Genomic DNA, 26,067 nt, shown 5'->3' with positions numbered 1-26,067 from the left:
AGGAAGAACTTTGATGAAAAAAGCACCATTTAGGGTCCACCTTAATGTGTGAATATAAATTCAACATGGAAAGAGGAGATTGCAGGGCCCTCGAGGTATAAGGAATATCATGAGCAGTAGTACAGAGGTGGGAAATCACAGGGTATATTCACAGGACAGAGAATGGTCCAATTTGAATGGCATGCAAAGTTCATGATAGGCCTTAATATGAAATTCAGCTGGAAAGGGGTGGGGGTAGGTCCAAATTGTAGAGGGCCTCTGATGCAAGTTAAAGCAGTTAAATAGTATTCAGTAGGCACCAGACATAGCCCCTGAAGATTATATAATAAAGGAGTGACATGATCAGATCTATATACTGAACCTAGCAAATGAAATCTCCCCTGAAGAAGGGCAAGGTTCTTCCCTGAAGCAGTCAGAGGTCCCAAACCGTCTTTGGGCTGTTGCTGCCAGTCTTGGAGGATGGGCTATCCTGGCATCCAGCATAAAATAATCAGACCATGCTCCCATCCCCCAACTCAATGTATCCCAGGGGCAGTTACTATTAGTAAAGTTCCTTTAGAAAGTAAAAGAATAAAATAGAGAAGGGAATGAGGGGACATAGAACAGGTTTAGAAAGTAATAGGAGTTTGCTGTTGAAATCATCTTGGTGGGTGATAAAATACATACATATATATGTATATATATATATACACATATATATATATATCTCTTTACTACTTGGGTAAAAGCAAATGAAATAGGAGAGAGTTGATGTAATAGAGAGAATTTGGTAACTGACTCTACATGAGCACTCAGGGAGATGAAGAGTCAAAGATAACCCCAAGACACAAACCTGGGAGATGGGGTGACTGGCAGTGCCAAACACAGAAATATGAAGTCAGAAATTGGAATTGAGTTATGGGGGAAATCAGCTCTGATCTGGCTACACTGAGTTTTGAGGTAGTAAAAGGATGCTGAAATGTCTTTGCCCTGGTGGCCAATAGAAATGTGGGTCTGGAGTTCAGTAATTAGGTTAGGGCTGGGACACTGAATTGAGAGCCATGTGCATAAAAGGGCCAGCAGGTGCCAGGGGAATGAAAGGGCTTAAGGCAGGGGTCCTCAAACTATGGCCGACGGCCAGATGCAGCAGCTGAGGACGTTTATCCCCTTCACCCAGGGCTGTGAAGTTTCTTTATTTAAAGGCCCACAAAACAACGTTTTTGTTTTTACGATAGTCTGGCCCTCTAACAGTCTGAGAGACAGTGAACTGGCCCCCTATTTAAAAAGTTTGAGGACCCCTAGCTTAAGGAGTTGGGAAGAGGATGGGGAATCAATGAAGAAGACAAAGGAACAATGGTGAAAGCAAAGGAGCCTGGAGAAGAGGAATTAGAAGGGGAGGAGAAGCAGGAGAGAGCATGAAAATCCAGAGCAAAGAACCTAAGGAGGGATGTAATGTAGTTAATGTAGCAGAAAGTTCAAGAAGATGAAGCCTAAGGAAAGACTATCAAGATTTGCCAACAAAAAGGGTGTTGATAGCTGTGGGAGAAGGTGCAGGAGCATCTTTTCTGTGACCAGAAGGGAGGGAAAGATAGTTGATGATACTCAAAAATTTGAAGAAGAGGGGCTAAGATTTCTCAGAGAAGTAGGTGGCTCTCTGATGTAAATTTTGTGCTGGGCCTCTTCTCTCTCTCTCTCTCTTTCTCTCTCTCTCTCTTTCCCTCTCTCCCTTTCTCTTTCATTCCTTCTCTCTCGTTCTCTCTATTTCCCTCCCTCCCTCTTTCTCTCTCTCTCTTTCTTACCCTCTGTGTGCATGTTTATCTCGGTTGGTCTCTCTCAGGCCACTCTTGCCTGGTAACCTCATTAGCGCCCTGAACTCAGTTATCATCTCTATGTAGATAATTCCCAGTTCTGAGTAGCCAGCCCCAGTATCTCTCCTAAGCTCCAGGCCTCTAACAAAACTGCCCAAAGGGCATGAAACTTCTTGAGGACCAGGACCTTATTGTGTTTTTTCTGCCTCCATGAATGTCTGATTGATTTAAAGAACAGACACTGTGGCAAATGAAATGAGTTGGGAAAGGCAGAAACTCAAAGTACAGCAAAGGCTCAGCCGAAAAATGACACAAATGTCTGATTCTGAATTTTTCTCTGGATAGCTTCATAAGTCCCAGGACAGGAGCAGAGAGCTCAGGAAGTGACTATTATAAGATTTCCAGGCCAAGAAGTGCTAACTGAGAAGAGGGTAAGTGATTCTAGTGAAACATTCTAACACTTGACCAGGCACCAAATGAGCTATCATATTAAAGGGGAATTAAAGGGGCATCAAAAGTGAAACCAAAAACACTTTCTACCTGTGTGAACCTGGACAAGTCATTTAACCCCAATTGCCTCCGGGGAAAAAAAAAGAAAAGAAAAAGGAAAAGGAAAAAAAAAAAAAAAAGAAACCAAAGTAGGGGACGGGGACTGGGGGATCAGAGATGGGTGGAGGTGTCAGAGGTCATGCTATGGGTAAAGAAGAAATAGATTTCGTGTGCATGAGAATGAGTAGAGAAATAGGAGGTTGTGGACTTTGAAGATTTCGATCTTAGAAGTAGTGTAATTTGGGAAATGATTGAAACTAATCCAGATGTGCAGCCAAATAGAGTAGAGGAGTCCTTGAAAAGGAGGACTTAAGAAGTCAGTGTGCTAAATGGTTCCTGAATATGCACGCCTAAGTCCCAGAAGGAGCTGCGATGAAAAGTCTGTAAAATAACTAACAACGTAATTGAATAAGTTGCAACAGTAACCTGGAGAGATGACAACAAAGAGGAGAGAGGACATTCTAAATAGACTGTGTGGATCTTAAATGATAATGTCTGCAGGCAGCTTTCACTTAGACTTCTTCAGAGGCCGATGACCCACTTCAAAAGACTTCTCTCCAACCATTGATACACTGCCCTGGATCATTCCTCAGTGATTAGAATACTGCCACCTCCTCATACAGGGTGTTTCCAAAATCTTAGTGCAGTTTTAAGTCTTAGAAACTTCAGAAATATGCTACAAACGTACATAACCCCTCAAAAATTTCAAGTTTAGTTACTTAAATGTCTTTCAATGTATCCATTTTGTGAATTTTGAATAATAAAATTTTAATCTTAACAAGTCAAGGCAGCATGTGTTTATGCATTGTGCATGACAGTTTAGGGGTGGCACTTTGATGACTGATCTCTACAGGAAGTATTCTCACTTGACCATGTGGGTCACCTGATCTAGTTCCATTAGACTTCTTGTGGGTAACATTAAAACTATAATGAATGCATCAAAACCTCATTCTTAGGATCTTCTGAAGGCCCAGCTTGCAAATGTAATCATTCAGTCACTGAGTCACAGCTGATAAAAGTGTATACAAAGTTAAAAAAATTAACTAGAGCAACATATAGAATAAGACAGCGGTTATCTTGAAATTTAATAACAATATTTTGAAACCTTTAGATACATAATCTTCTATAAGTTGTTTTTCTAAGTGTGTAGCACTTATGCTTCTGAGCTGAAGTCAGGAGAGACTTGTAGAATGCCCTGTCCCCATGGTCACACCCCAGTGCTCCTCCCCAGCTGCCTGCTCCAGTACTCCTCTCCATCCCAACCCTACCCCCCAACCACCTGTTCCAGATCTGAGCTTCCAGCTACCTCCCATCTGACCAAGAATCCTCTATATGATTTTATTCCTGACAAGTGAGTTATCAACCCTCTACTTGGGGACTTCCAACGAGGGCAAATCTAACTGTATCCCAAGGAAGCCTGCTCTACCTTTGGAAGGCCCGATGAGGAGACTTGCCGACATGGAGCCTGCAGCTATCTCGACAACTTGTCACTATTCTGCTGCCCAGCAGACACGTCTAATCTCTCCTCCACACAACGTTCATATTGCTCCCCACTGGCCATTTCAGGTTTGTGTGTGCAGGCTCCCGTCCCACCCGGCAGTTCCACAAGGCAGGGATGGCATCTCTTTATCAGGACTGGGGTTGGAGTTGGGAATGGGAGGGGAAGCTAGACAGGCCAGGACTCTGGCCAGAGAATTCTATTACCTTCTCCTGGCTGCAGGTTTTTGATTTTCAACTTGAGGGTTTTGATCCACTGGTCCTGCAGTACCAAGGCACCAACATCAGCCCCAGACTGGTTCCTGGCACTCGGGAAGCTGGGAACGGTGCCTCTGGGAAGTCGCTATTGTATTCCTTCCCGGCCCCCAAGTATAGAAACTGAGATTCCAGAATGAGTGGCAGAACAAAGCTGTTGGAACCCTGTTGCCATGGCTCAGTCCTGGAGGCCCTGGATCCCCAACACCCCAGGAGAAAGCAAAGGAAAGATGCCCAAGCCTCCCACTGAACTGCGGGGCTGCCATGGGGATGTGTTGGGGCTTCTGCAGGGGCTGAATGTCTCTTTAGCCTCATCCGGAATCCCCCATGGCCCGGCAGACAGCAGCTGGTTCAGCCTGGGCCCAGTACCTTGTACCTTGAGGTTGATTTCTTCAGCCTGCGTCTTCACCTTTTGTTCCAGTTCATTTAACCTCTTCACCAAAGAGGAGACCAAGCCCATATCGGGGGGCAGGGACCCTGACAAAAAATGACTTAAGGCCACAGCTTAAAGAACTGAGGTGGGGGCCCATGGGTTTACCAAATGAATGGATCCTTATCCTCCCAATTCCACCAAGTTGCTAAGGTTTCAGAGAATATGTCCAGCTTTTGAGTGACGTCCCCATCCTGACCTCAATTAACCACTGCCAGCAATTGTCCCCTGAATGCCCAGTCTGGACATGAACTACCTATCAACGGCCTAAGACCTGATTCTCCCAGCTCCTGAAATCCTTCTATACCTAGTTTGACTTCCGGGTTCTGACTGATACCCCTATGCCCTTGACCAGCTTATCTCCATGACTAGACCCTTTACCAGTTAAATGATCCTTCAGCTATCCCAAATGACCTATCCCAATTCTTGCTAATCAAGTGGAAAGAACCTTGACCTGGGAATCTCAGGCTAGACTTCAAGACCCCCATCTTCTAGTAGGCTCCATACCCTCAGCTCTGCCTCAGGGGTGTCCAAATCTACAACCAAGCCTTTATTCATTAGGCTTTCTGAAAGTTCAGCTATCTCTACAATACCCAATCCACTAAGAATCAAAGACTCTCAGTACTAAAGGGGACTTTAGGGCAATCTGCTAATAAATATGAAGCAGGAATCCCATCGCTCAGTCTTAGACCAATGGCTGCTAGGTCTCCCAGAATGCCCTAAAAGATACAGGGAGGAGCCTACTCCATCCTGAACAGCCCCCATTGGTACAGAAAACTGCTTTAAAGAGAATCAAACTGTCTTCCTGGTGCTTCTAGCTTCAGTCTCCTATTGAGGTCAAGCAGAATGAGCATCAGAGGGCTTTCTAATATGACATCAAGGCTGTAGACACCACTCCTCCCACCACTGATGTTATATTCTATAATTTCAATATTAATAATAATTCACATTTCTATAACACAAAAGTGCTATACCTGCCGTGCAGGAATTGTTACCCAATTTATAGATGAGGAAACTGAGGCTCTGCTTAACTACAATTAAACAGTTAAGTAAAAGAGCAGGGACTTGAACTGGGGTCTTCAGCCTCCAAAGCTAGTGCTTTTCATAATACTAAGTTCCTTTTAACCCATATGGGCTTGGCCTGGCTTCAGGCCACCCACTTGACCAATCTCATTCCTGAAATACTATGTCTGTAATTCTCCAATTGCTGTCTGACAAGGTCAGAACACAGTAAGTAGGACTGTCACCTCCCTTTTTCTTTCCTTCCCCTTCTAAACTTGGCTCAATGCTCTCTGGAGCTTTCCTTGACTAATTTCATCCAAGATTTAATCAGTCACCTCTTTTCTCCAGCTTCCCCCCTGCACTTTAGTAATCTATACTTGTCTTTCCTTTCTTGGCACTGCATCTTGCCTCTGCCATGAGACATGAAGGTCCCAGAGAGCCGTTAATCCAAACCTACCAATTCTCTCCATCCATATACCCACTTCTTCCTACCCCTTGTCCTGCATTCAAGTGAACCTGTCCATTTCTTCTTGTCCATTTCTCCTCCAGCCACATTTGTGGAGATTTTTAAATCTCTTCTTGCCTCAACTGTGAGAGGAAGCAAGACTTAATGAATAGAGAGCATGCCTGAGTGCCATATACTGGCTGCATGACACTGGGAAATCATTTACCCTCAGAGTGGTTTAGGCAGATCTCGAAGAAGTGGCATTTTGCAGCAGAAGAGGATGTTTATCAGGAAATATTGAGGAAATCATGAGTCCAGTCTCTATTTCTTCTTGGACTATTGATCGTCTTCAAACTGGTCTTCCTGCCTCTAGTCTCTTTTCTCCCACCTATCCTTCACACTGTTGCCCTAATAATCTCTCCAATTCAGACTATATCATCCTTTGACTCAAAAATCTTGAGCATCCTTTCATTGTCCAACAAAGAATAAATTCATGACATTGGAATTCATGGTCCTCCATAATCTAACCTGCCTATCCGGGTTTCTACATTACAGATTGTTCTGCCCTTTCTCATGTCTCTGTCTTTACACACAAGATCCCCCATGTCTGAAATGGGCTTCCCACTCAAAGCTCATAACCTCATTCCTTTCAAGGTGTAACTCAGCTGCTACATCCTCCATAAAGCCTTCTCAGAAACTGCCCAGATGAAAATGACTTCTCTTGACACAAATGTCTCATTGCATTCATTGGGCCTCCATCTCTTTTTTTTTTTTTTACACTTAATACTCTCTTGTATCTCTCAGAAACTTGGGATGCTACAGGGCTAAGAAGGAAACACAAACACAGCTGGGTTGTACTTATAGAGATATTTCTGTCTCAACCCTTGCTATTATAGGGTAGATTGCAAAGGAAAGTGATTGCCATTCCAAGGTGTGAGTATATGTAAAGTTGTCTGAAAGTGGCCAGAGACCTATTGAACTGCCCTGGTCTGACAAGTATGGTATGGTATACTTAGAGCCAAAGACAGTGATGGGGTATAGGGATTGCTTGTGAGAGTTCTGGTCCTCAACAGTGTTGTGGGAAAGGCCTGAGTGTGTAGAGTTAGAGCTGAGGCCTCCTCCAAGGGCTTGCTATGGAGTTACTTCCCCCTTTGGTCATCATGATATATAAGCAATTGTGAGGGTAGGATCTGTGGACTAATCGCTGCTATTCCCAGACACCTCATCACAAAGTAAACATCAATAACAGTTATGAAGTCCTTATCTGAACTGTAGACACAGCTAATCCTAGCTCTGGATCTGTACAGGCAAATGCTGGGAGAGCACTTAGCAACCAACAGAAATATAGTTATTAGTATCTGTTTCTTTTCCCTCATTACATGATAAGTTTCGCAAGTGGAGAATCTGTCATGTCTCCTCTGAAAAATAAAGAGAAATCATAACTTCTGCCCCCGGCCCAAGATGATTGTATAGCTTAAGAACCAGGAGAACATTATATACAATAACAACAAGGTTATATGATTATCAACTATGAAGGACTTGGCTCTTTTCAATGTGGTGATTCAAAGTGATTCCAATAGACTTGGGATGGAAAGAGCCATCCACACCCAGAGAGAGAACTATGGAGACTGAATGTGGATTGAAACATAGTATTTTCACTTTTTTGTTTGTTTGTTATTTTTTTCTTTCTTTCTTGCACATGTTTAACCTATATCTGATTGCTTATTATTTTGGGGAGGAGGAGAGAAGGGAGGGAAAGAGAAAAGTTAGAAATGCAAAGTCTTACAAAAATGAATGTTGAAAACTATCTTTACATATATTAGGAAAAATAAAATATTAACCAAAAAAGGCTAGCTTATTTTTATTCTGTTTTGAATTCTCTGAGCCCAAACACCAATTGTACTTTCCATGGAGGTAGGTTGAATGAATAGCTCAGGCTCAGACTTCAATTGTGGCTTCTTCTTGCCCTGCTAAAGGATGCAGTGTTCCCTCTCTGACTCAGACCTTCTATAGCCCAGCAGCATGACCCAATACACAAAGGATTTGTCTGGGGAAACACCTACAGCAAAGGGGGACCACAAGACACACAGGGGAAAGTACTGAGGAACCCTTAAGCCCCACATCTGGGTGACCCAACAAGACTTTTGGTCTTATTTTTCCTCCTGGGGGCTAGCCTCCAAAATGCCAGGAGTTTAGACTTCTCCCTGTTTTGAGGCGCTGTCTGCCTAGTGGCCCTGGCACAAGAAAGCCCTGATTGTTTGGACCTCAGTAGCTGCCTCCCCACATCCACAGCCTAACTTCTAGCTTTCTTTTAGATGCTAATATTCCATTTAGAGGGCAAGGAAATAGATCCAAGGCTCTCTTTAAAGGATGGGATCTAGACACAACAAAGCTTCCAAGGGTACTTTGCTCAGAGCTTACAGGAAACAAGGTGGTGAGCTGTTGAACCCCATACCTCATGTGTCCTGCCCCCCACTAGTACTCTCTAGTGCTTTCATATTCAATATGACCAATTTCACTAGAAGTGCCAGAGAAGTTTGCCTGGCCACTTGGGATGTCCCCCTATCCTGTGCCAGGAATAATATCTGTTTTTTTATCTTCCATCAGACACTGAATAGTTCTGGGATACACAGAGGCCCAACTGTGTAATTGGACTAAAGCTGCAGCAAGTATGTCTGCATCGATTAGGAGTTATGTTGGGCTTCCCAGTTCCTTCCCAAATCCTGCACAGAGCTGCATCTTTCTCCAACACTCCCACCCTAAGCCCTGCTATTAGTATCACCAAGTCCCCTCTCAAAATCTCCAGGTCCTTCATCTCAAGGAGATAGACTCAGGAGGCTAAATCCCCAGAAATCTTCTACAAGTGGTCACTTTTCCTCTTCATGTAGGAAAAAAAAATCAGATTTATTCTGCTCGACCCCACTGACGGTAAAGGTAAATGGTGTGACAATGATTAGAATGGACCAAGCCAGAAGACTTGAGTTCAAATCCAACTTCAGATACTTCCTAGCTGTGTGACTCTGGGCAAGTCACATAACCCTGTTTGCCTCAGTTTCCTCACCTATAAATAAATATAATAATAACACCTACCTCCCAAGATTGTGATGAGGATCAAATTTCTTTTTAAAGTGCTTAGCTCAGTACCTGGCACATAGTGCTTATTTCTTTACCCTTCCCACCCAATAGGTGGACATTAGCATTCCCTAACAATTAGAGCTGTCCAAGAATGCAGCAGGACGCCCAACCAGTGGAATCAGGATGACCACTGGTCAAGGTTCCTGAAGAGCTCTGACCACCCATGAGGTTATCCTTGTATCTCTGGAGGCAGCCAGGAGCTCTTACCACTTCTTCCCACGTGGAAGGATTTTTCTTTGTTGCTGCCAGGGCCCGGACTCCTTTCTTCTGAACTAAGTCCATCACTTGACAAATCATCCTCTTCTTCTGTAGACCGAAGAGTATGAGGTGATTTTTTAAGGGAGGTAAGGGATTATGCAGACTCTGGAACCCAACTGTCTCAGGGTTCAAAGTGTTGAGTTAGGGGAAGGAAAGAGAAGGAGTAATGTTTTTCCAAGGAAAGAGAGGATGAGGTCCCAATTCTTTGAAAGGCTATACCCAATTCTCATGGTGACCAGGCCAGAGGGAAAGCCCACTGGATAGTCGGATGAACATTCATCCCCAAAAAGGGTTCCAAGAAAACAGTCATTCTTGAGAATGCTGGTAGGTCGGTGAGGGGAATGCCAGAAAAAGGCCCTATAGGCCAGCTCCTGGGAAGGACTGAGATGACAGGAAGGAAGAAAGAAGAATGGGACGGTCCCTGTGAGTAAAGTCAGGAGTGTAGCTAGAAAACCATAAAACAGAGAGTCCATTTGGGGTTTTCAAAAACAATGCAGAAGGGAGGATAGGATTAGGAACTCAATCAGCACTTTTTCCTGTCTAGTCCATACCAAACTGACAAAAGGCTGGAAAGTAAAAGACCATCAGAGGAGATTGAGGTAGAAGCTTGAAGGAACTGAGGAAAACAAGGAAGTAACAGGCACTTTGGGGGATCAAATAGAACAAAGGGGATGGATTGAAGGATTTCTGTAAGGAAGGGCATCCAATCATCCTATGGAAGGTGGTTTGCAGATGGCTAACAGGATGCTGGAGAATAGGACTGTGGAGATGGGGACTGGGGTGGGAAGAGAGGGAGGACAGAAAGAAGGGAGACATGACGGGGACAAGAGGAGAAGGGAACCCTGGAGAGACATCAGTCAGCCCAGCTGGCAAATAATTCAGGTGGAAGGGTGGCAACTGAAGTTTCCTCTCCAACTCCAGCCTCCCACAACTGCCAACATGAGGAGTATCGAGAAGGGGCTGTTAGTTTCCAGCCTTTTTTTCCCCTTTATTCATCTGTTCCACCCCAAGCAGCAGATTGATTAGAGCTGACACTCACCACCAAAGATTTTCATCCGAGAAGATAATGCTCTCCTCCTGGAAATCCAAAGGGGCAAAAAGGAAATGCCAGTTAGAAACTGCCAACTGCCATACATCCGGGGAAAAATGGGGAGTCAGCAACATCACCACCCCTGCCTATAGGCCAGGCTCCCTAATCCTGGATCCAAAGGAACTAAGGAGAGATGGAGGCTAACTCCTTCCTTCTGCTTTGGGAGCATGTGCCAGGGCCTCCACCTCAAGGGAATCACCAATCTGGAGAGAGGAGCAAAAGCAGGATTGATTTGGGGACTTGGCGTCCTATCCCTGGTTTGCTCTTAGACATCCAAAAGAATGGGAGGGAAGAACTGAGAAGCAGTTTCAAAAACAATTAAGTCAGGAATCTAGAGATCTCCACCAGAGGAAGGCCTGCTGTGGGTATAGGTCATGAGAACTGACGCCTCCCTTCCCTTCCTTGGAGAATACAATAAAGGCACTGGGGCATAGGAAACACAGTGAGCTGAGTGCTGGGCAAGCACCGAGAGCTTGGGGCTGAAAGCCTGTTACTAAATGGGATGCGCATCAAGCACATTGGGTTTCAGACCCAGAATGTAGGCAACACATTTGGGCTCTCTTAAGTCTCAGTTGCTTTATCTTTAAAATGGGTAGGAGGTGTGGTGTGGCTAACTGAATCACATGAGAAGACAGAGGTAAACGTTTATATAAATGTGGGTTACGATTACTGAAATACTTTGAAAAACAATCCAGCGCCACACCAGTGTTAAATGCTTTGTGACAATCATCATCTGCCTGGGGGAAGTGACAGTCATCTCCAACAGAGGAAAAGTGTCCCAAGGACATCTCTGGGTGCTCTGTGAAAAAGTTACAGTGCTTGTGAGGTACTAGGGAGGGATTTGGCGATCCATTAGCTTTACTGGTTGCTCTTCAACATCGGCAAATGTGAATTTCTGGGTTCTATTCTGACGTAGACAGAACTTCCCAGATAGGAGGGGTGTTCAGCATTAGAAGGGTAGCCAGCAGAGGCTATCTATTTGCCAATCAGCCCTAGGCGGCCAAAATTGTCAGACCATGGACAGAGGCCCCAGACAGGGCCTAGGAAGCCCAGAAGAGCACTTGCACCTTTTTTGGGCCTAGGAAAAGATTCTCTCTGACTGTGCTCCCCCCACACCTAGCTCCCCCCAGCACAACCATCGGCCTCGAGGCTGCCTGACAGGAGTTGCTGCTTACCCTGAGTTCTGGACGTCCGACTGCAGAGGCACCCTCCGAGTCTTGGAAAGTGAGGCCAGAGGGGAACTCATAGGTGCTAATTCTAGATCCTATCTGTCAGGAGGTCCCTGAAAGCAAACCGAAAGAAACCCCTGGGGACGTGAAGGGATTTACAGTCACCACCCTGGCACAGGGCGAGGGCCTCTACCACCCTCCCCCAGATGCGCCCTGCAACCATCCCCGAGAAGCAGCTGCCCTGGGGGAAGCCTCTGCCCTCGACTCCTGGTACCAGGGGCACAGGTCACAGAATCTCTGAGGGGCAGCACCTGGTATCAGAGGTCGCCTGGAACAACCCAGGCCCGAACAGGAGTTCCTTCTAGACCCCTGCCAACAGAAGGGGACCTCCTGCCAGGTGGAGCAGCCCCTGTCCTTTTGAGCTGCTCTAATTCAAAAGTGCTTCACACCCACATCAAGCCTCTAACTCCCGCTCTATACCACACTTCTGGTCCCCAACACACACACATACACAATCACACACATACACACATACACATACATGCACACATACAAGAAGTGAGACTTCTTGAAGACACTGCCACACTTGATGACAGTTATGTTCCCCTTCCCCACAGGGGAAAAGCAGCCACACCTAACAACTACCACAGGCCCTGAATAGACAGCACCTAGTAAACACCCCCCTTCCTTCCTGAGGTCTTTTGGGGCTCCATGGCCTCTTTGCCTGCCTCCCTGCAGCTGGTTGCGACCCCCCAATATCATAGCCCCTTACACCTTCCTCCTGTCCTCCTACAACATATTCTCTAGGCAGGGCATGTGGGCAGTGGAAAGAACACCAAATTGGACACCAGAAGGCCTGGGCTCCTGTCCTGGCTCTGCCACTGGCCCCTGAGGTGACTGGTCCCTCCACATCTCCTCTGCAGGGCCCAGTTTCCCCATCTGTAAAATGGCAATAATCACAGGGCGCCACATATGTCACAGAGTCAATGGCAAGGACTTCATACCTTGCTCTTCCTCATAATAAATGTCTGATGACTGCTCATTGAATGAGGGCAGAGAGATGGGAATGTCCCATACTTTTCTGCTTCTTTCCACAAATTAATCCCTTTCCTGCCCTTCTCCCCACCTCTCAGTCAGATGTTTGGGGACTCCAAAGCCCCATTGTATCCTGCATAATGATCCCCTGCAGGCACAGGAGCCTGCCTGCAGCAACTCTGCGCTCAGGTCATAGAACTACATTAAACACAACAGAGAATTCAAGGGAGGCAGGGAGTACTAGACAAATTCTCCTCGGGCTCTGAGTCTCCTCAACAGGAGAAACTGGCCGCTGAGGGAGAAAGTGATCGGATCATGGTGAAGAGGGAGAGGAAAGCTGGGAGTGGTCTAACATACATTCTAACTTTTAGGAGAACGGATTCAAAGATCTCAGAGTTTAACATTCTCAGGGAGAAGTCAGTCTAGGAAGAAGAGCAAGTGAGCAAGAATGAAATTCTGAAGACACAAAGAAAAAGTCAATTCCAATGAAGAGGAATGGGGAAAAATAGTTGTCTAAGACCAATGTGGAGACCCAACTACGCACTCACCTTAGATGTTTAAGACATGAAGAGAAGATGAAAACGGGATAAATAATAAAAAATGAAAATAAAATCCTGGCAGAGTTCTCTAAGGAATCATGTGAGGAATGCCAATGCTTACACTGGGCTGAATCTGGAGAGAAAACCTACAGGTCATAAAAAGGAGAGGTTTTTTATTTTTATTTTTTTATTTTTTTTATTTTTTTTTTATTTTTGCTGAGGCAATTGGGGTTAAGTGACTTGCCCAGGGTCACACAGCTAGGAAGTGTTAAGTGTCTGAGGCCAGATTTGAATTTAGGTCCTCCTGACTTAAGGGCTGGTGCTCTATCCACTGACCCACTTAGCTGGCCCAAGGAGAGGTTTTTAAAGTTACATTAGAAGAACAATCAGAAGTTACATTAGAAGGACGATCAGAGAAGGGGCAGGACTATTGCTTAGCGTATACAGAATAACAACAACAAAAACAGAGAGATGATTGGGCTGTTAAACTAGTTTTCTCTGCCAAGAGGAATGATCTTAAATTGGAAAGGTGAAAACAAAGATGGCTAATATGGGTTTTGTTACTACCTCCAACCACAGGCCTCCACTAAGCATGTTTCTTGCCACATTCTGATCATACTGTCAAGTATGTATCAAGTAGGAGTGATGGCAATTTCTTTGTAAACTCATTATTATGAGTTTTTTGTCTGATTATATAAAAGATTTGAGCTCCACTGTCTATATTTTAATAAGGAAATGCACATTAAGAGAGAGACAGAAAAAGAAACAGGGAGACAAAGGGAAATATGAGCACTACTCATTGTGTCTGGTGAGTTCAACTCATTTGACCCAGCCTAACTATATTAGAGGATTTTGAAAGAACTAGTGGAGTTGCTGAGCCACTGTCAGTAATCTCGGAAATAAATGTAAAAAGCAGAAGAGGTATCAAAGGATTGGAGGACAGGAGGGAAAATGTTCCATTTTTAATAATAAAAATAGATTAAATCTTCAAAGGATAAGGCAGTAAGTTTGATTTCTGATCCTAAAAGAATTTGAGAACATAGCATCATTAGTGATCAATGATTAGTGAAAAAATAAAGAAAAGGAAATACAAGGATTAACAAAATCCACCTTGATTCCTTTTGTTTGGGGTTTGGATTTTTTTTCTGGACAGGTTTAAGGACAAACACTGAAATTAAAACTTAAATATTTTGGCCATATAATGAGAAAGACAGGATTCTATGCAGAAGACCCTGATGCTGGGAAAGAGCAAAGGAAAATGAGCAGGCAAAGGATGAGATATCATGGGAACAACAAATATGAACTCAGACAGACTGCAAAAGATAGTGGGAAAAAAAGGGGCCTGTTATGCTATGGTCCATAGGTGGGCTAAACTGATAAAAACTTTTTTTGTTATTTAGTCCTTTCAGTCATGTGTGACTCTTTGGGATCCTACTTGAGATTTTCTTGGCAACTACTGGAGTGGTTTGCCATTTCCTTCTCCAGTTCATTTTGCAGATGAAGAAACTGAGGCAAACAGGGTGATGTGACTTGCCCAACATTACACAGCTAGTACAAGTTTAAGAGCAGATTTGAATCCAGGAAGATGAGTTTTTACAATTTCAAGCCCAATGCTTTATCCACTTTGCCACCCAAGGGTTTGGACAGCTAAGCACATAGAATACAAAGTGCTAACTTATTGTCAAGGTGGAAGTTCTCCAAAGATGATCCCAAGGTGCTGGGCTTGGCCCTGGGTCGTTTAAAATTTTTATGGATGTATTAAAGAAATGGGTCACAGGCTCAACCAATGTACAGATGACATAAACCTAGGAGAGAAAGCTAATACACTAGATAACAGAATTCAAAAGAGATCTTTTCAAGTTAACGCACGAGGACACAATATAAGATTAAGTTGATAAAGATGAAAATCAATAAAGTCTTACACTTGGGCTAAAAAAAATCAACAGTGAAAGTTGGGAAGAAAGAATGGCTGCTCGATTGTTAATCTGAAAAGATCCAAGGCCCTAAGAGAGGGCAAACTAAATATGACAATTGTTAATTCAACCTTTCCTGCTACAATTTTTGCTGATGTCCAATCTCACACTTGGAACTGTCTTTCAAACATCCAGAACTGGATTCCAATGTAGACATTTTAAATTCCACATGTCCAAACAACTCATTATTTCTCCCCAAATCCTCTCCAACTTCTACCTTTCCACTTACTGTAAAGGACAAGTCCATTCTCTCAATCCCTTATAACCTAGAAGCCATCCTGGATTCCTCAGCATCTCTCACCCAAGTTGTTGCCAGGACCTGCGGATGCCAGCTTGCAATAGTTCTCAACTTAGCTCCTTTTTCCTATGACTCTGCCATACCCTGGTACAGACCCTCTTCCTATCACACTTCAATTACTGCAATAACCTGCTGGTGGGTCTGTCTGCCTAAAGTCTTTCCTCACTCAGTTTTCATTCAGTTATAGAGAGATTTTCCTAAAATCTAGGTCTGATTGTATCACCCCACTCCCTACTCAATAAACCTCAATGGCTCTCTATAGCTTCCAAGATCAAATATAAAATGTTTGGCATCATAACTCAGTCCCCTCCTACCTTTCCAGTCTTTTTATATCCTACTCTCCAACAAGTACTTTTTGATTCGGTAACTGGCCAGCTGGTCCTCTATCTTGGCCCCCAGCATTTCCTCGAGTTGTAACCCATGACCAATATACTCACCTTCCTCTGCTCTGATCACTGATCTCCCCAGCTTCCTTTAGGTCCCAACCAAAACCTCATCTTTCACAGGAAACCTTCCCCAGCCCCTCTTAATTCCAGTGCCTTCCCTCTGCTAATTATTTCTATTTATCCTTTACATAGCTTGCTGCCCATGGTTATTTATGTGTCACCTCCCTGTTAGATTGTGAGCTCCTTGAGGTTGAGGATTGTCTTTTGCCTCCTTTTTGTATCCCTTAAGGCTTAGCACAGTGCCTGGAACTTAGTGGGCACTCAGTAAATATTTACTGATTAGTTAACTGGTAGATGTGTCTGTTATACCACAGTAGCTAAGGAGGCTGCTAAAAATATAGATTGCATTGCTGTTGTTTAGTCATTTCATATTCTCATGACCTCATTTGGGGTTTTCTTGGCAGTTCCTGGAGTGGTCATGTCACAGATGTGAGGAAACAAGGCAAAGAAGTCTAAATCACTTGTCCAGGGTCACACATTTAGTAAGTGTCTGAAGCTGGACATAAACTCAGGCAGATGAATCTTTCTGACCTCAGGCCTGGCACTCGAGCCACTGCACTGCTTAGCTGCCCATAGACTGCATTAGGTGAGAGAAAGTGATAATCCCGTCCTTTGCCTGTGAGACCACATCTGGACATTATTTCCAGTCTTTCGTGTGCCCCCTTTTAGTAAGGACAAAGGACAAAGATAAACAATCCCCTCATTGTTTAACCTGGACTAAGTGGCAGGGAGGCGAGGGGTGGGAGTGGTGGGCAAAATACACATATAGAATAGCTTTAATTAGATCAAAAAGAAGAGGGATTAAACTTGTCTTTCTTAGCCCCAGAAGGCAGAATGGGTTGAAGTCGCAGAGACAAATTTGGGATTGACTAGGGAATGTGTCATAACAACTAGAGCTAGCCAAAAGTGAAATAACTGCTGAAGGAAAGAATGAGTTTTACAAATCGCCTCATCAAACAGGAAGTCTTGGGGTCAGGATGTTTTGAGGAAGAGATCAAACAGATTTCTTAATTTAAAAATTTCCCCCGGCCCCTTCCCTCCATATACCCATTTACACCCAAAGCATCCTCTCTTTGGCTGCAACTCTAAGGCAACGTACAGCTCAGGGACAGGGGTATGGTCTTGACTGAAGCCAGCTCAAAGGCTGCTTCTTCCAGGAAGCCCTCCCCAATCACCCACTCTAGTCAGAAGTGATCTCTTCCTTTCAAACCCACAGCCCATTGGTGATGTTAGTATCTTAGTCCTATGTTATGAGTATTTGTATACTGGCCTTATTCCTCTGCTGGACTATGGAGGGCAGGGACCAGGTCTTCTGCTTTGTATCCCAGATCCTAACCCAGAGAAAGTGCTCAATAAATATTGAATTATTGGCCCTACACAAATTCCTCTGCAGGCAGCCTTCCCCACCTGAATCCCCAAATTCCCTTTGCTCCACCAGTCCATGCGCCCTCCACAATCCCTACCCGAGAATAGACTCTCACTATATCCCCTTCTACAATTATGAGCATCTTAAGTCTCGTTACTTTGCATGGGTCCCGTCTGTCTCACGGAACCAGAGGGATGTGGTACCTTCTCCTCTCAGCTGATGGGTTTCTTAAGGGTAAGACTCTCACTCCCTTAGAGCAGGCTTGAGGGTGAAGGCCCTGAATAGGGGGACTGGACTGCCCTCAGACTAGGGGCTGCTTGAGGTCAGGGGCTGTGCCTCCTCTCCCAGACTAGGGGCTCCCCGGGGAGGGGCTATGTAGCCCCAGCAGACTAGGGGTCTTCCCGAGGGCAGGGGTTACGTCTCCCCTACCAGGCTGGAGGGCTTCCAGCAGTCAGGGATTACTCTTCCCCTTCTAGACTGGGGGCTTCCGGAGGGCAGGGGCTGTGCCTCCCCTACTACACTGTGGGTTCCCCGAGGCCAGGGGCTGTGTCTCCCCTTCTAGATCGGGGGGCTCCCCGAGGCCAGGGGCTGTGTCACTCCTACCAGACCGAAGGCTCCCCAAAGGCAGGGGCTGTCTCCCCTTTCTCATTACGTTTCCTATCGCAGCGTGACATCATCACTACGCGACCCCAACCCTCCCCCTTCCTCAGCTCCGTCGAGCCCATATTCCCTCTTCTCAAAGCTCATCGACCCGTTGTCATGGTAACGAGAGCTCGGGTCTCTACTAGACAGGACTTGGGGGAGGAAGAAAGCTCCCTAGACCGCCCCAAACTCCGCTTCTGTGACTCACTCAGTCCTACTGTGAGCTCCAGGAACGGACTCTCGGGGAGAGAGGACACCGGGCTGCTTGGGGGTCACTAGGGACAGCGAAGGCCTTTGGCGGGGGACTCACCACGCCAGGGCACTGAACCGGCCTGGCAGCACCGCCATCTTGTTATCAGCGCGGTCACCACGGCGACCGAGGGCTCCATGATTTTTATTGGTCATTAGAGCAGTCGCCTAGTAACGAGCCTACCGAAGGTGGGTATAATACTCAGTCCTTAAACCTAATTGGTGATTTCAGTGTCCGTGCTGTTTCCAGGAATTACAAATCCCGACTCCATAGTAATGGGTCTTGGCTAATCTGTAGCGCCAGGATAGGGAAATTCGATTGGATAATAAATCTGTCAATCAGTTTCTTTCTACGCCCCTCTGTAACGGAGTACTCTGTGGGGGTGGGAAAAGTCTTCTTTCCTCAAATATGATTGGTTAATTTGGTTCGCGCCGTTTGTGGGGCTGCAAATCTCAGACAGTTGAAGAGAAGAAAGCGTGCAGTCAGTCTCAGACGATTGGATAATCATCCTGCCAATTATAGTGTTTCTCAGCCCTTTTCTTTCTTCCGCCTTCTCTCCGTGAGAGTGAGAGTTCTGGAAAGTTTTGTCCTAACGCCTAGTGTGGGCGGGTCTGCTTAAGAGGAGCGCCCTTTTCCGTTAAAAAATGTAGCTAATTAGAGCAAGAAATGAAATAGAAAAATATATCTTTGCATCAAATATCTATGATAACCGATCAACCAGCATTTATCCCAAGTTTGCTATGTACCGAGCAGGGCTGCGGTTACAAAGGGAAAACCGTCCTGCCTAGTGGAGCTTACACCTGCGGGAGGTGTCTATGGAGACTCGAAACAAATACAGACCTAAGAGCCGTGTCCCAAAGGACGGGATCAATGGCAGATATTCAACAACTAAATTTAAAATAATACTCCCAAATCACAAAAAAATTAGAAAATTGCAAATTAAAATAACCTAAAGGTTTCAGCTCTACTGTTAAACCGGCAAGCGTGATGAAAGACTGTGGAAAGACTACCATCTTCATTTTATTTTTATTTTTTGTGAAATTGTGGTGGTTCAAGTACTCTTTAAAAAAAATCACTAAACTCGGTGTCCTAGTGGACAGAATGCCAAGGCCTGGAGTCAGGAAGACTCATCTGAGTTCAAATGCCGCTCAGATCATCACGGGCAAATCATTTAACCCTGCCTGCCTCAGCTTCCTCATCTGTCAGAATGAGCTGGAGAAGGAAATGGCAAGCCAAGAAAATCTCCAAGTTGGACGTGGTTGAAAAATGACTGAACAACAACAAAAATCTCATTCCGTTGCACATACCCAAAGGCAGTCAAAGACAGAAACAAAGGTGTTTATATGTGATTCGATAGATAGCTAGACAGAGAGATGGAGAGCAAGCATTTATTAAGCACCTACTATGTGCCAGTCACTGGGCTAAACTCTGGACACACAAAAAAAGGTTAAAAAAAAAAAAAGCTCACAGGGTGGTGGAGAAAACGACATGTAAACAATATGTGCAAACAAGCTAATTACAGGATAAGTTGAAAATAATGCGCAGAGGGAAGGCATTCGAATTAAGAGGGATTGGGAAAGGTTTTGTGTAGAAGTGGAATTTTAGATGAGACTTGAAGAAAGTCAGGGAAACCAGAAGTCAGAGATAAGAAAGTAGTGTCATAGGTATGGAAGACAAAGAGACAGAAAATAGGGTGTCTTGTGAAAGGAACAAAAAAGGGGACAGTGCCAGACTGAATGGCGGAGAAATGTAGAATGTCAGGAGATTGGAAACATGGGGGCGAAGTGGGGAGGAAGCCTTGAAGGACAAACAGAATTTTGTGTTCCACCCTGAGCATCAGCGCAGATGAGGAAGCTCTCTGTGAGACTGGAGTAAGTGCCATGAGAAGCCAAAGGAAGGAGGGCTCGGTTGTCAGGCAGTGGCAGGGAAGTGAAATCCCCAATGAGGCAAGCTCCCGTAGGCCAGAGAACTTTGCAGACTAGAAAAGGATCCTGAGCCATAGAGTGGGAAGAACATTTTGGGCAAAATGCCGGAGACAGGAAATCAGAAGTTACACATGCTGAGCACAGTGAGGAAATCTGTCTGAGTGGGCTGGGATCCGAGATACTGTGGTCAGTGCAGTTACTGATAAGGGCTCTCCAGGCCCCTGCTCTTTACTAATCTGGCTTGTGGAGCTAGTTGATGGTTGCCCTCAGTACGTGTTGCTAGGCATTTATGGGGTTTGCGCCCAAGTCTCCTCTCCTCCTCCACTCCAAGTTCCTCTTTTAGAATAAGATGTTATATTTAACATGTATTGGACTATCTTCCATCTAGAGGAGGGGATGGGGGGGAAGGGAAAAATTTGGAACAGAAAGTTTTGCAAGGGTCAATGTTGAAAAATTACCCATGCATATGTTTGGTAAATAAAAAGCTTTAATTAAGAAAAAAATAGAATAAGGATATTAGAGTTGGGGATTATGAGACAAATAAGACCACAATAAGATCAGAAAACATGCGATGTGAGAGCTGAGGAACCCTTAGAATGCAGGAGGTCAGAGCTGGGAAGGCCTTAGAACCCAGGAGGTCAGAGCTTGGAGGACTCTTAGAGCCCAGGGAGTCAGAGCTGAGAGGGCCCTTAGAACCCAGGAGGTCAGAGCTGGGAGGGCCCTTAGAACCCAGGATGTCAGAGCTGGGAGGGCCCTTAGAACACAGGATGTCAGAGCTGGGAGGGCCCTTAGAACCCAGGATGTCAGAGCTGGGAGGGCCCTTAGAACACAGGATGTCAGAGCTGGGAGGGCCCTTAGAACCCAGGATGTCAGAGCTGGGAGGGCCCTTAGAACACAGGATGTCAGAGCTGGGAGGGCCCTTAGAACCCAGGATGTCAGAGCTGGGAGGACTCAACCTTCACTGGGTTGTTTTCAGTAAAAATATTTTGTAATGGCTAAATTCTCTATGAAAATGTGTGTTGGTGATTGTGTTAAATTTTATTTGGGGTTCTTTCAAAACTAGGTCTGTTCTTCTTCCCACCACCACTATTATCACAGGCCCTTAAAACTGATCTTTTAGCAGTTATTTTTTTAAACTAAATTTGGCAACAATGGGGGCCTTAGGAAACTGTTTTTATGACAAGGGAGGTAAAGGACTTGATCCTTTTCAGATTCCCAGATAGTCCTCAGGCCTGAGCCTTCCTAAAAGGGATTCTTTATAGGCTACAGTGACCATACTGAAAACCACTTTCCTTCCCCAAAACCCAGCTCAGTCTCATTGTTCTTGGTGTACATGGGTACAGGAATGAGACAGAGAAGTGAAACTTGAGGTTTTTAATGAAAATAAAAACTAAAAAAAGATATTTTGCCCTTCTTCCCCAACCTATACTCACTCCCCCACATACATGGCTAGAAGATGCATCCACTATCAGGTATATGTAGTCAGTTATAATTGATATGAAGCATTTATCAGCAAACACTTCCTATCATACTGTCACAGAAATAAAGACTTTTACACGCTCTCACAAGACTGATTAATCAACAGAGGCACCAAGCCACAATCCTGTATGATAATAGAAATGTCCATCTAGAGCTGCCAGAGGTTGTCAAGTGAAAATACTTTGACATAAAAGGATTAAATTGGTTAAGGTCATCCATGTAGAAGGTAGAAGGAGTAGACGTTTAAAATAAGGTCATTTCAACTTTAAACCCAGCATTTTTCCCATAGCACAAACTCATAATTCATTGAATACTATCCTTACCTCTCTCTTAAAAATTCTTAATGAACATCAACTAAAACAAGGCACTTCCAGAGATAGAGGTTTGAACATGAAGTTATATAAGCTCTGCTGTGATGAACTGAGTATGGTACCTGGTACATGGAAGATGCTTAGGCCCTTCCCTCCTTCCCTCATCCCTCATTATGGAGAGTTTTCCTGACATTATCTCATTTTATTTTATATTTAACAGATTTAACTAAACCACAAAGAAAGTCGTTTGCCCAATGTCAATAGTCACATGGTTGAACCCTCTAGTTTTATTTTTCTCTTTTAAATTTTTTCAATTAATAAGCATTTATTTCTCTGCCTTCCTCCAACATATTCCTTATACACCACTAGAAACCACTTCCCTTCCCCAGAACCCAAAAGAGAAAAAAAATCCCCACAGGAAAAACCTTGTAACAAGTATGCATAGACAAGCAAAACAAACTCCCACGTTGGCTTTGTACAAAAGTGTAATTCTGGTTTTGCTTTTCTTTTTAATAAATTCAACATATTTTCAAATATGACCTGTTTTTCTATGACTTCAGACCTTCCTTTGTTTTTTTTTCAGTGTATTTCACAAGCATATTTCAATGATTATTCTTTCTTTTTCTTCCTTCCTTCCTTCCTTCTTTTCTTTCTTTTTTCTTTCTTTCTTTTCTTTCTTTCTTTCTTTCTTTCTTTCTTTTTTCCTTCCTTTCTTCTTTCCTCCCTCCCTCCCTCTTTCTTTCTTTCTTTTCTTTCCTTCCTCTTTCCCTCCTTTTTATTTCTTCTTTCTTTTCCTTCTTTCTTCCCATTGCTAGCTCTCCTTTTCCTTCCCCTTCCTTCCTCCTAAAGTGGAAAAAGGAAAAACAAAACTCTTGCAAAAATATTCATAATCAAAATAAAAGAAATTCCTACATTGACTGCCAGAAAAATATCTTCTCTTGCAGCCTCAATCCATCTCCTCTGTCAGGAGATAGAAAGCATGCTTCCTCAATGTTCTTCTGGAACCTTTCATACAATTCCATTTTACAAGGACACTAGACAAACATTTATTCAGTGCATATGGCCAGCAAGATTCCAGATTTTTCATTTGAGGACCAGTTAAGCTAAATATGGAGAGGCAAATCCCTGTAAATTTCCCTACCAGAAATAAAACAATGAAATCCTACAAATGCTCAGTGGGAGTTGTGCTCATATAACACAGATCCAGTTCTCAATCTAAGGGACATAGAATAGAATTTACACAAATAACTAAAACCTGGGTGGAATCTATAACAGCTACAAAGAGAGGAGGAGGCAAAATGTGATGAGAAATTCAAGGAAACGAAATATCAACAACAATTGGGGCATAGAGTAGACTAACGCTTTTTAATTTTAATTTTAATACATTAAATTTTAAACTAAAATTATTTTAATAAAAATTGAAGAGATTCAGAAGGAGCTGGGATCAAAGAATTCAATTCTATTCAAAGAACATTTATTAAACACCTATTGTGATTATAGCAATAGGCAGCATAGAGAAATAGAGAAGTGGCCTGGAAGCTAAGAAGGCCTGGGTTCAAATATTATACTGATTGCATAACTGTGCAAATAATAATAATAATAATTTGTTGTACAACAGTTTCAGTCATGTCTGACTTTGTAATCCCATTTGGGGTTTTTTTGGCAAAGATCCTGGAGTGGTTTTCCATTTCCTTCTCCAGTTTATTTTACAGATGGGGAAACTGAGGCAAAGAGGGTTTATATGACTTGACCAGGATCACATAGCTAGTAAGGACAGTTTTGAAGGAAAGTCTTCATGACTCCAGAATCAAAGAACGTCCACTGTACAGATCACTTAACTCAGGCAACGCACTGAGCAGGTGTCAATTTACATTAGAAGAGGAAGTTTTCTTCCTAGGAAATCCCTATCCCAATAAAATAGTGGGAGATTGACTAGGCTTTAGAGCATGCACAGTTTTTTTTTTCCCTGCATTCTACCACTTCAATATATGGGAAGGCTTGGCAATAAATTTTCCAACTGGCTTCAGAGCTGAAAGGATGGATGGGCAAGGTAAAAGGATGTCACTTAATTTATATAGGAGAGGATCCACACATTCCCTCCCTTCACCCTTTTTGTTCTCTTCCCTGGTGGTTTTCAGGTGAGGAGAGTTATAGCAGGGGAGAAAGGCAGAAGCCCTATCTCTAACCTGATGACCACAGTGCCTGTTTCTTTGTTGTCTCCTTATCTTCAGTGGACCAATATCTAGAGATGGGGTAGATCAGCTTATGATCTTGGGATCTTTGAAAGATTAGAAGAAGAAGCAGAGGTCCCCTTAGCAACCTGAGTCCACTAGCTGAGACTGCTTGAGTCAACAGCAGCAGGAGCTGAATCTGGTGAAGAACCAGCCTTGAGGAGCCGCCTGCTTGACCTATCCCAGCGGGGCTTTAACCAGCGGCAGCCAAAACGTTCTTTTGAGAGTGACCTGTCTAAAAAGGAACTTGGTGGGACTCTGTGAAGGGATACTTAAAGGGCCCAGTTGCCTTCCTCAACGTTTGAGCCCACTCTCCCCAGAGCTTTGGGATTTTTCTCTTTGCTTTATGTCCTCACTAAATATCCTTTGGTAAAAACTAGTTGATATCAATTGATATTGGGAGTGAGAAGTACGCTGGATGGCAGCTAATGAGTGACAGCAGCAGATATCAAAGCCCTCCAGGTTGCCCCCTGAACATCAAAGGGAGAAGAAATCAATTGTCCTCCCTAGACCGAGTGCACTAATATGGCTAAAGATGCATGGCTAAGCTCGAAGGAGAACGCTGCATACCAAAAATATAGATAGATAGATAGATAGAGGGTTCAAGATGAAATGAGATGACCTACGTAAAGCAGCTTGCAAACCTTAGATTGTCTATTTCTTGAACTTGTATTTTGCCTCTTATTGTATTCTCAGTACTTAGCATGGTTATTGGCCCATAGGAGGCACCTAATATATTTTACTGAAAGCATTATATAAATGCTAGCTATCATCATCATTGTTAGCTCATATTATCATAACCCAGTGACCTAATGAGCTAGAAAACTAAAGTTTCACCAAAGTTAAGTGATTGCACAAAATCATATCTTTAGTAAATACTGGAATTGACTTTGAACACTAACTTCTCAATTCTAGATCTGAATCAAAGGAAAGGAAATAGGGCCATACTTAAGAGCTTACAGATGATAATCACTCAGAGATGGACCCATTTTTACACTAGAAAGGAAGTGTTGGGTTCAGTCTTGAAGTATGGAGTGGATGGGAAAGGCTTAGGAGTCTCAGTTGACTAGGGGAGGAGGAAGGAGGTTATGAAGTTTTTCAGCTAATTCTGCCCAAGTTGCTTCTTCCCCAAATAGCTGGCAGCCCCCTTAGCCCCAGGTTCCTCCACCCCCACTTCCTGTTCCTGCTTTCTCCCCCCCCCCTTAGTCTCAGTTCTTCTTACTCCAGAGTGAGGTCACAGAAGAAGCACATAGGCCCCCAAAACTCAGCTCTTTTCCCAGGTCAACCCAAAGGAGTGGAGGTGGAGAGATTCTGTTTCTGTTTTTAGATTTGTTATACAAAGCACATGCAAATGATAGTATCAAAAGGAAGCCTGAGGGCCTAAAGGGGATATGGAACTGATCAAAGGTCCTTTCACTTTAGGAAGCAAATGCACAGAAACTATATGAGATGGTGTTTAGGGCCCTTTGGAAGAAGTGAGGAATATAAATCAACTCCATGTCTATGTACCTGCAGAGACCCTTCCTACTCTGAACCCAGGGTGGCAATTCCACTGAGTTTCTTTCATTGTGGGCCATTCCTTTCACTAAACTACAGAGTATCAACCTGCAGTGAGCACAGAATGCTAGAAGGGAACTTTAAAACAGTGTTGGGATCAGGAGAGAACCTAGAAAATGGAATATTAGAGCTAGAAACGGTCTCAGGACAGAGACCCTCAGAATGGGTAAGAACTTTAAAACACAGACGGTCAGTCCTAGAGAGATGTTAAAATAGACTAGGAAGGAGCTTAGAACACAGAATGTCAGCATTGGGAGGGCCCTTAGAACATAGAACATTAGAACTGGATAGGATCTCAGACCATATTAAGGCTGAAAAGGTCCTCAGAGCACAGAAAATGAAAACATTTAATGGCAGAAATGAAACTGGAACTCGAGTTACCTGGCAGTCGAGTCAAC

At 43.9% G+C, this 26,067-nt stretch overlaps 1 protein-coding gene across 6 annotated transcripts in view; it reads right to left on the bottom strand.

The window, feature by feature from the left end:
• The window catches only part of UBXN11 (UBX domain protein 11), a 37,774-nt gene extending 19,346 nt beyond the window's left edge, over positions 1-18,428 (bottom strand). Inside the window, exons 1-7 of one of the 6 annotated variants that reach the window (XM_051988150.1) lie at positions 18,125-18,428; positions 17,179-17,239; positions 11,624-11,754; positions 10,398-10,435; positions 9,308-9,406; positions 4,465-4,565; positions 4,041-4,095 (exon numbers count right to left, since the gene is read on the bottom strand). In XM_051988150.1, coding sequence (XP_051844110.1) covers positions 4,041-4,095; positions 4,465-4,565; positions 9,308-9,406; positions 10,398-10,435; positions 11,624-11,694 — 364 coding nt within the window. In that variant the 5' untranslated portion in view covers positions 11,695-11,754; positions 17,179-17,239; positions 18,125-18,428. The remainder of the gene's footprint in view (positions 1-4,040; positions 4,096-4,464; positions 4,566-9,307; positions 9,407-10,397; positions 10,436-11,623; positions 11,755-17,178; positions 17,240-18,124) is intronic. The other 5 variants (XM_051988152.1, XM_051988154.1, XM_051988151.1 and 2 more) reach the window with 5 other exon arrangements.
• Between the last annotated feature and the right edge of the window lie 7,639 nt (positions 18,429-26,067).

This window comes from Antechinus flavipes, chromosome 3 (assembly GCF_016432865.1).
Source record: "Antechinus flavipes isolate AdamAnt ecotype Samford, QLD, Australia chromosome 3, AdamAnt_v2, whole genome shotgun sequence".
Lineage (NCBI taxonomy): Eukaryota > Metazoa > Chordata > Mammalia > Dasyuromorphia > Dasyuridae > Antechinus > Antechinus flavipes.
This window is presented reverse-complemented; position numbering and strand designations above follow the sequence as displayed.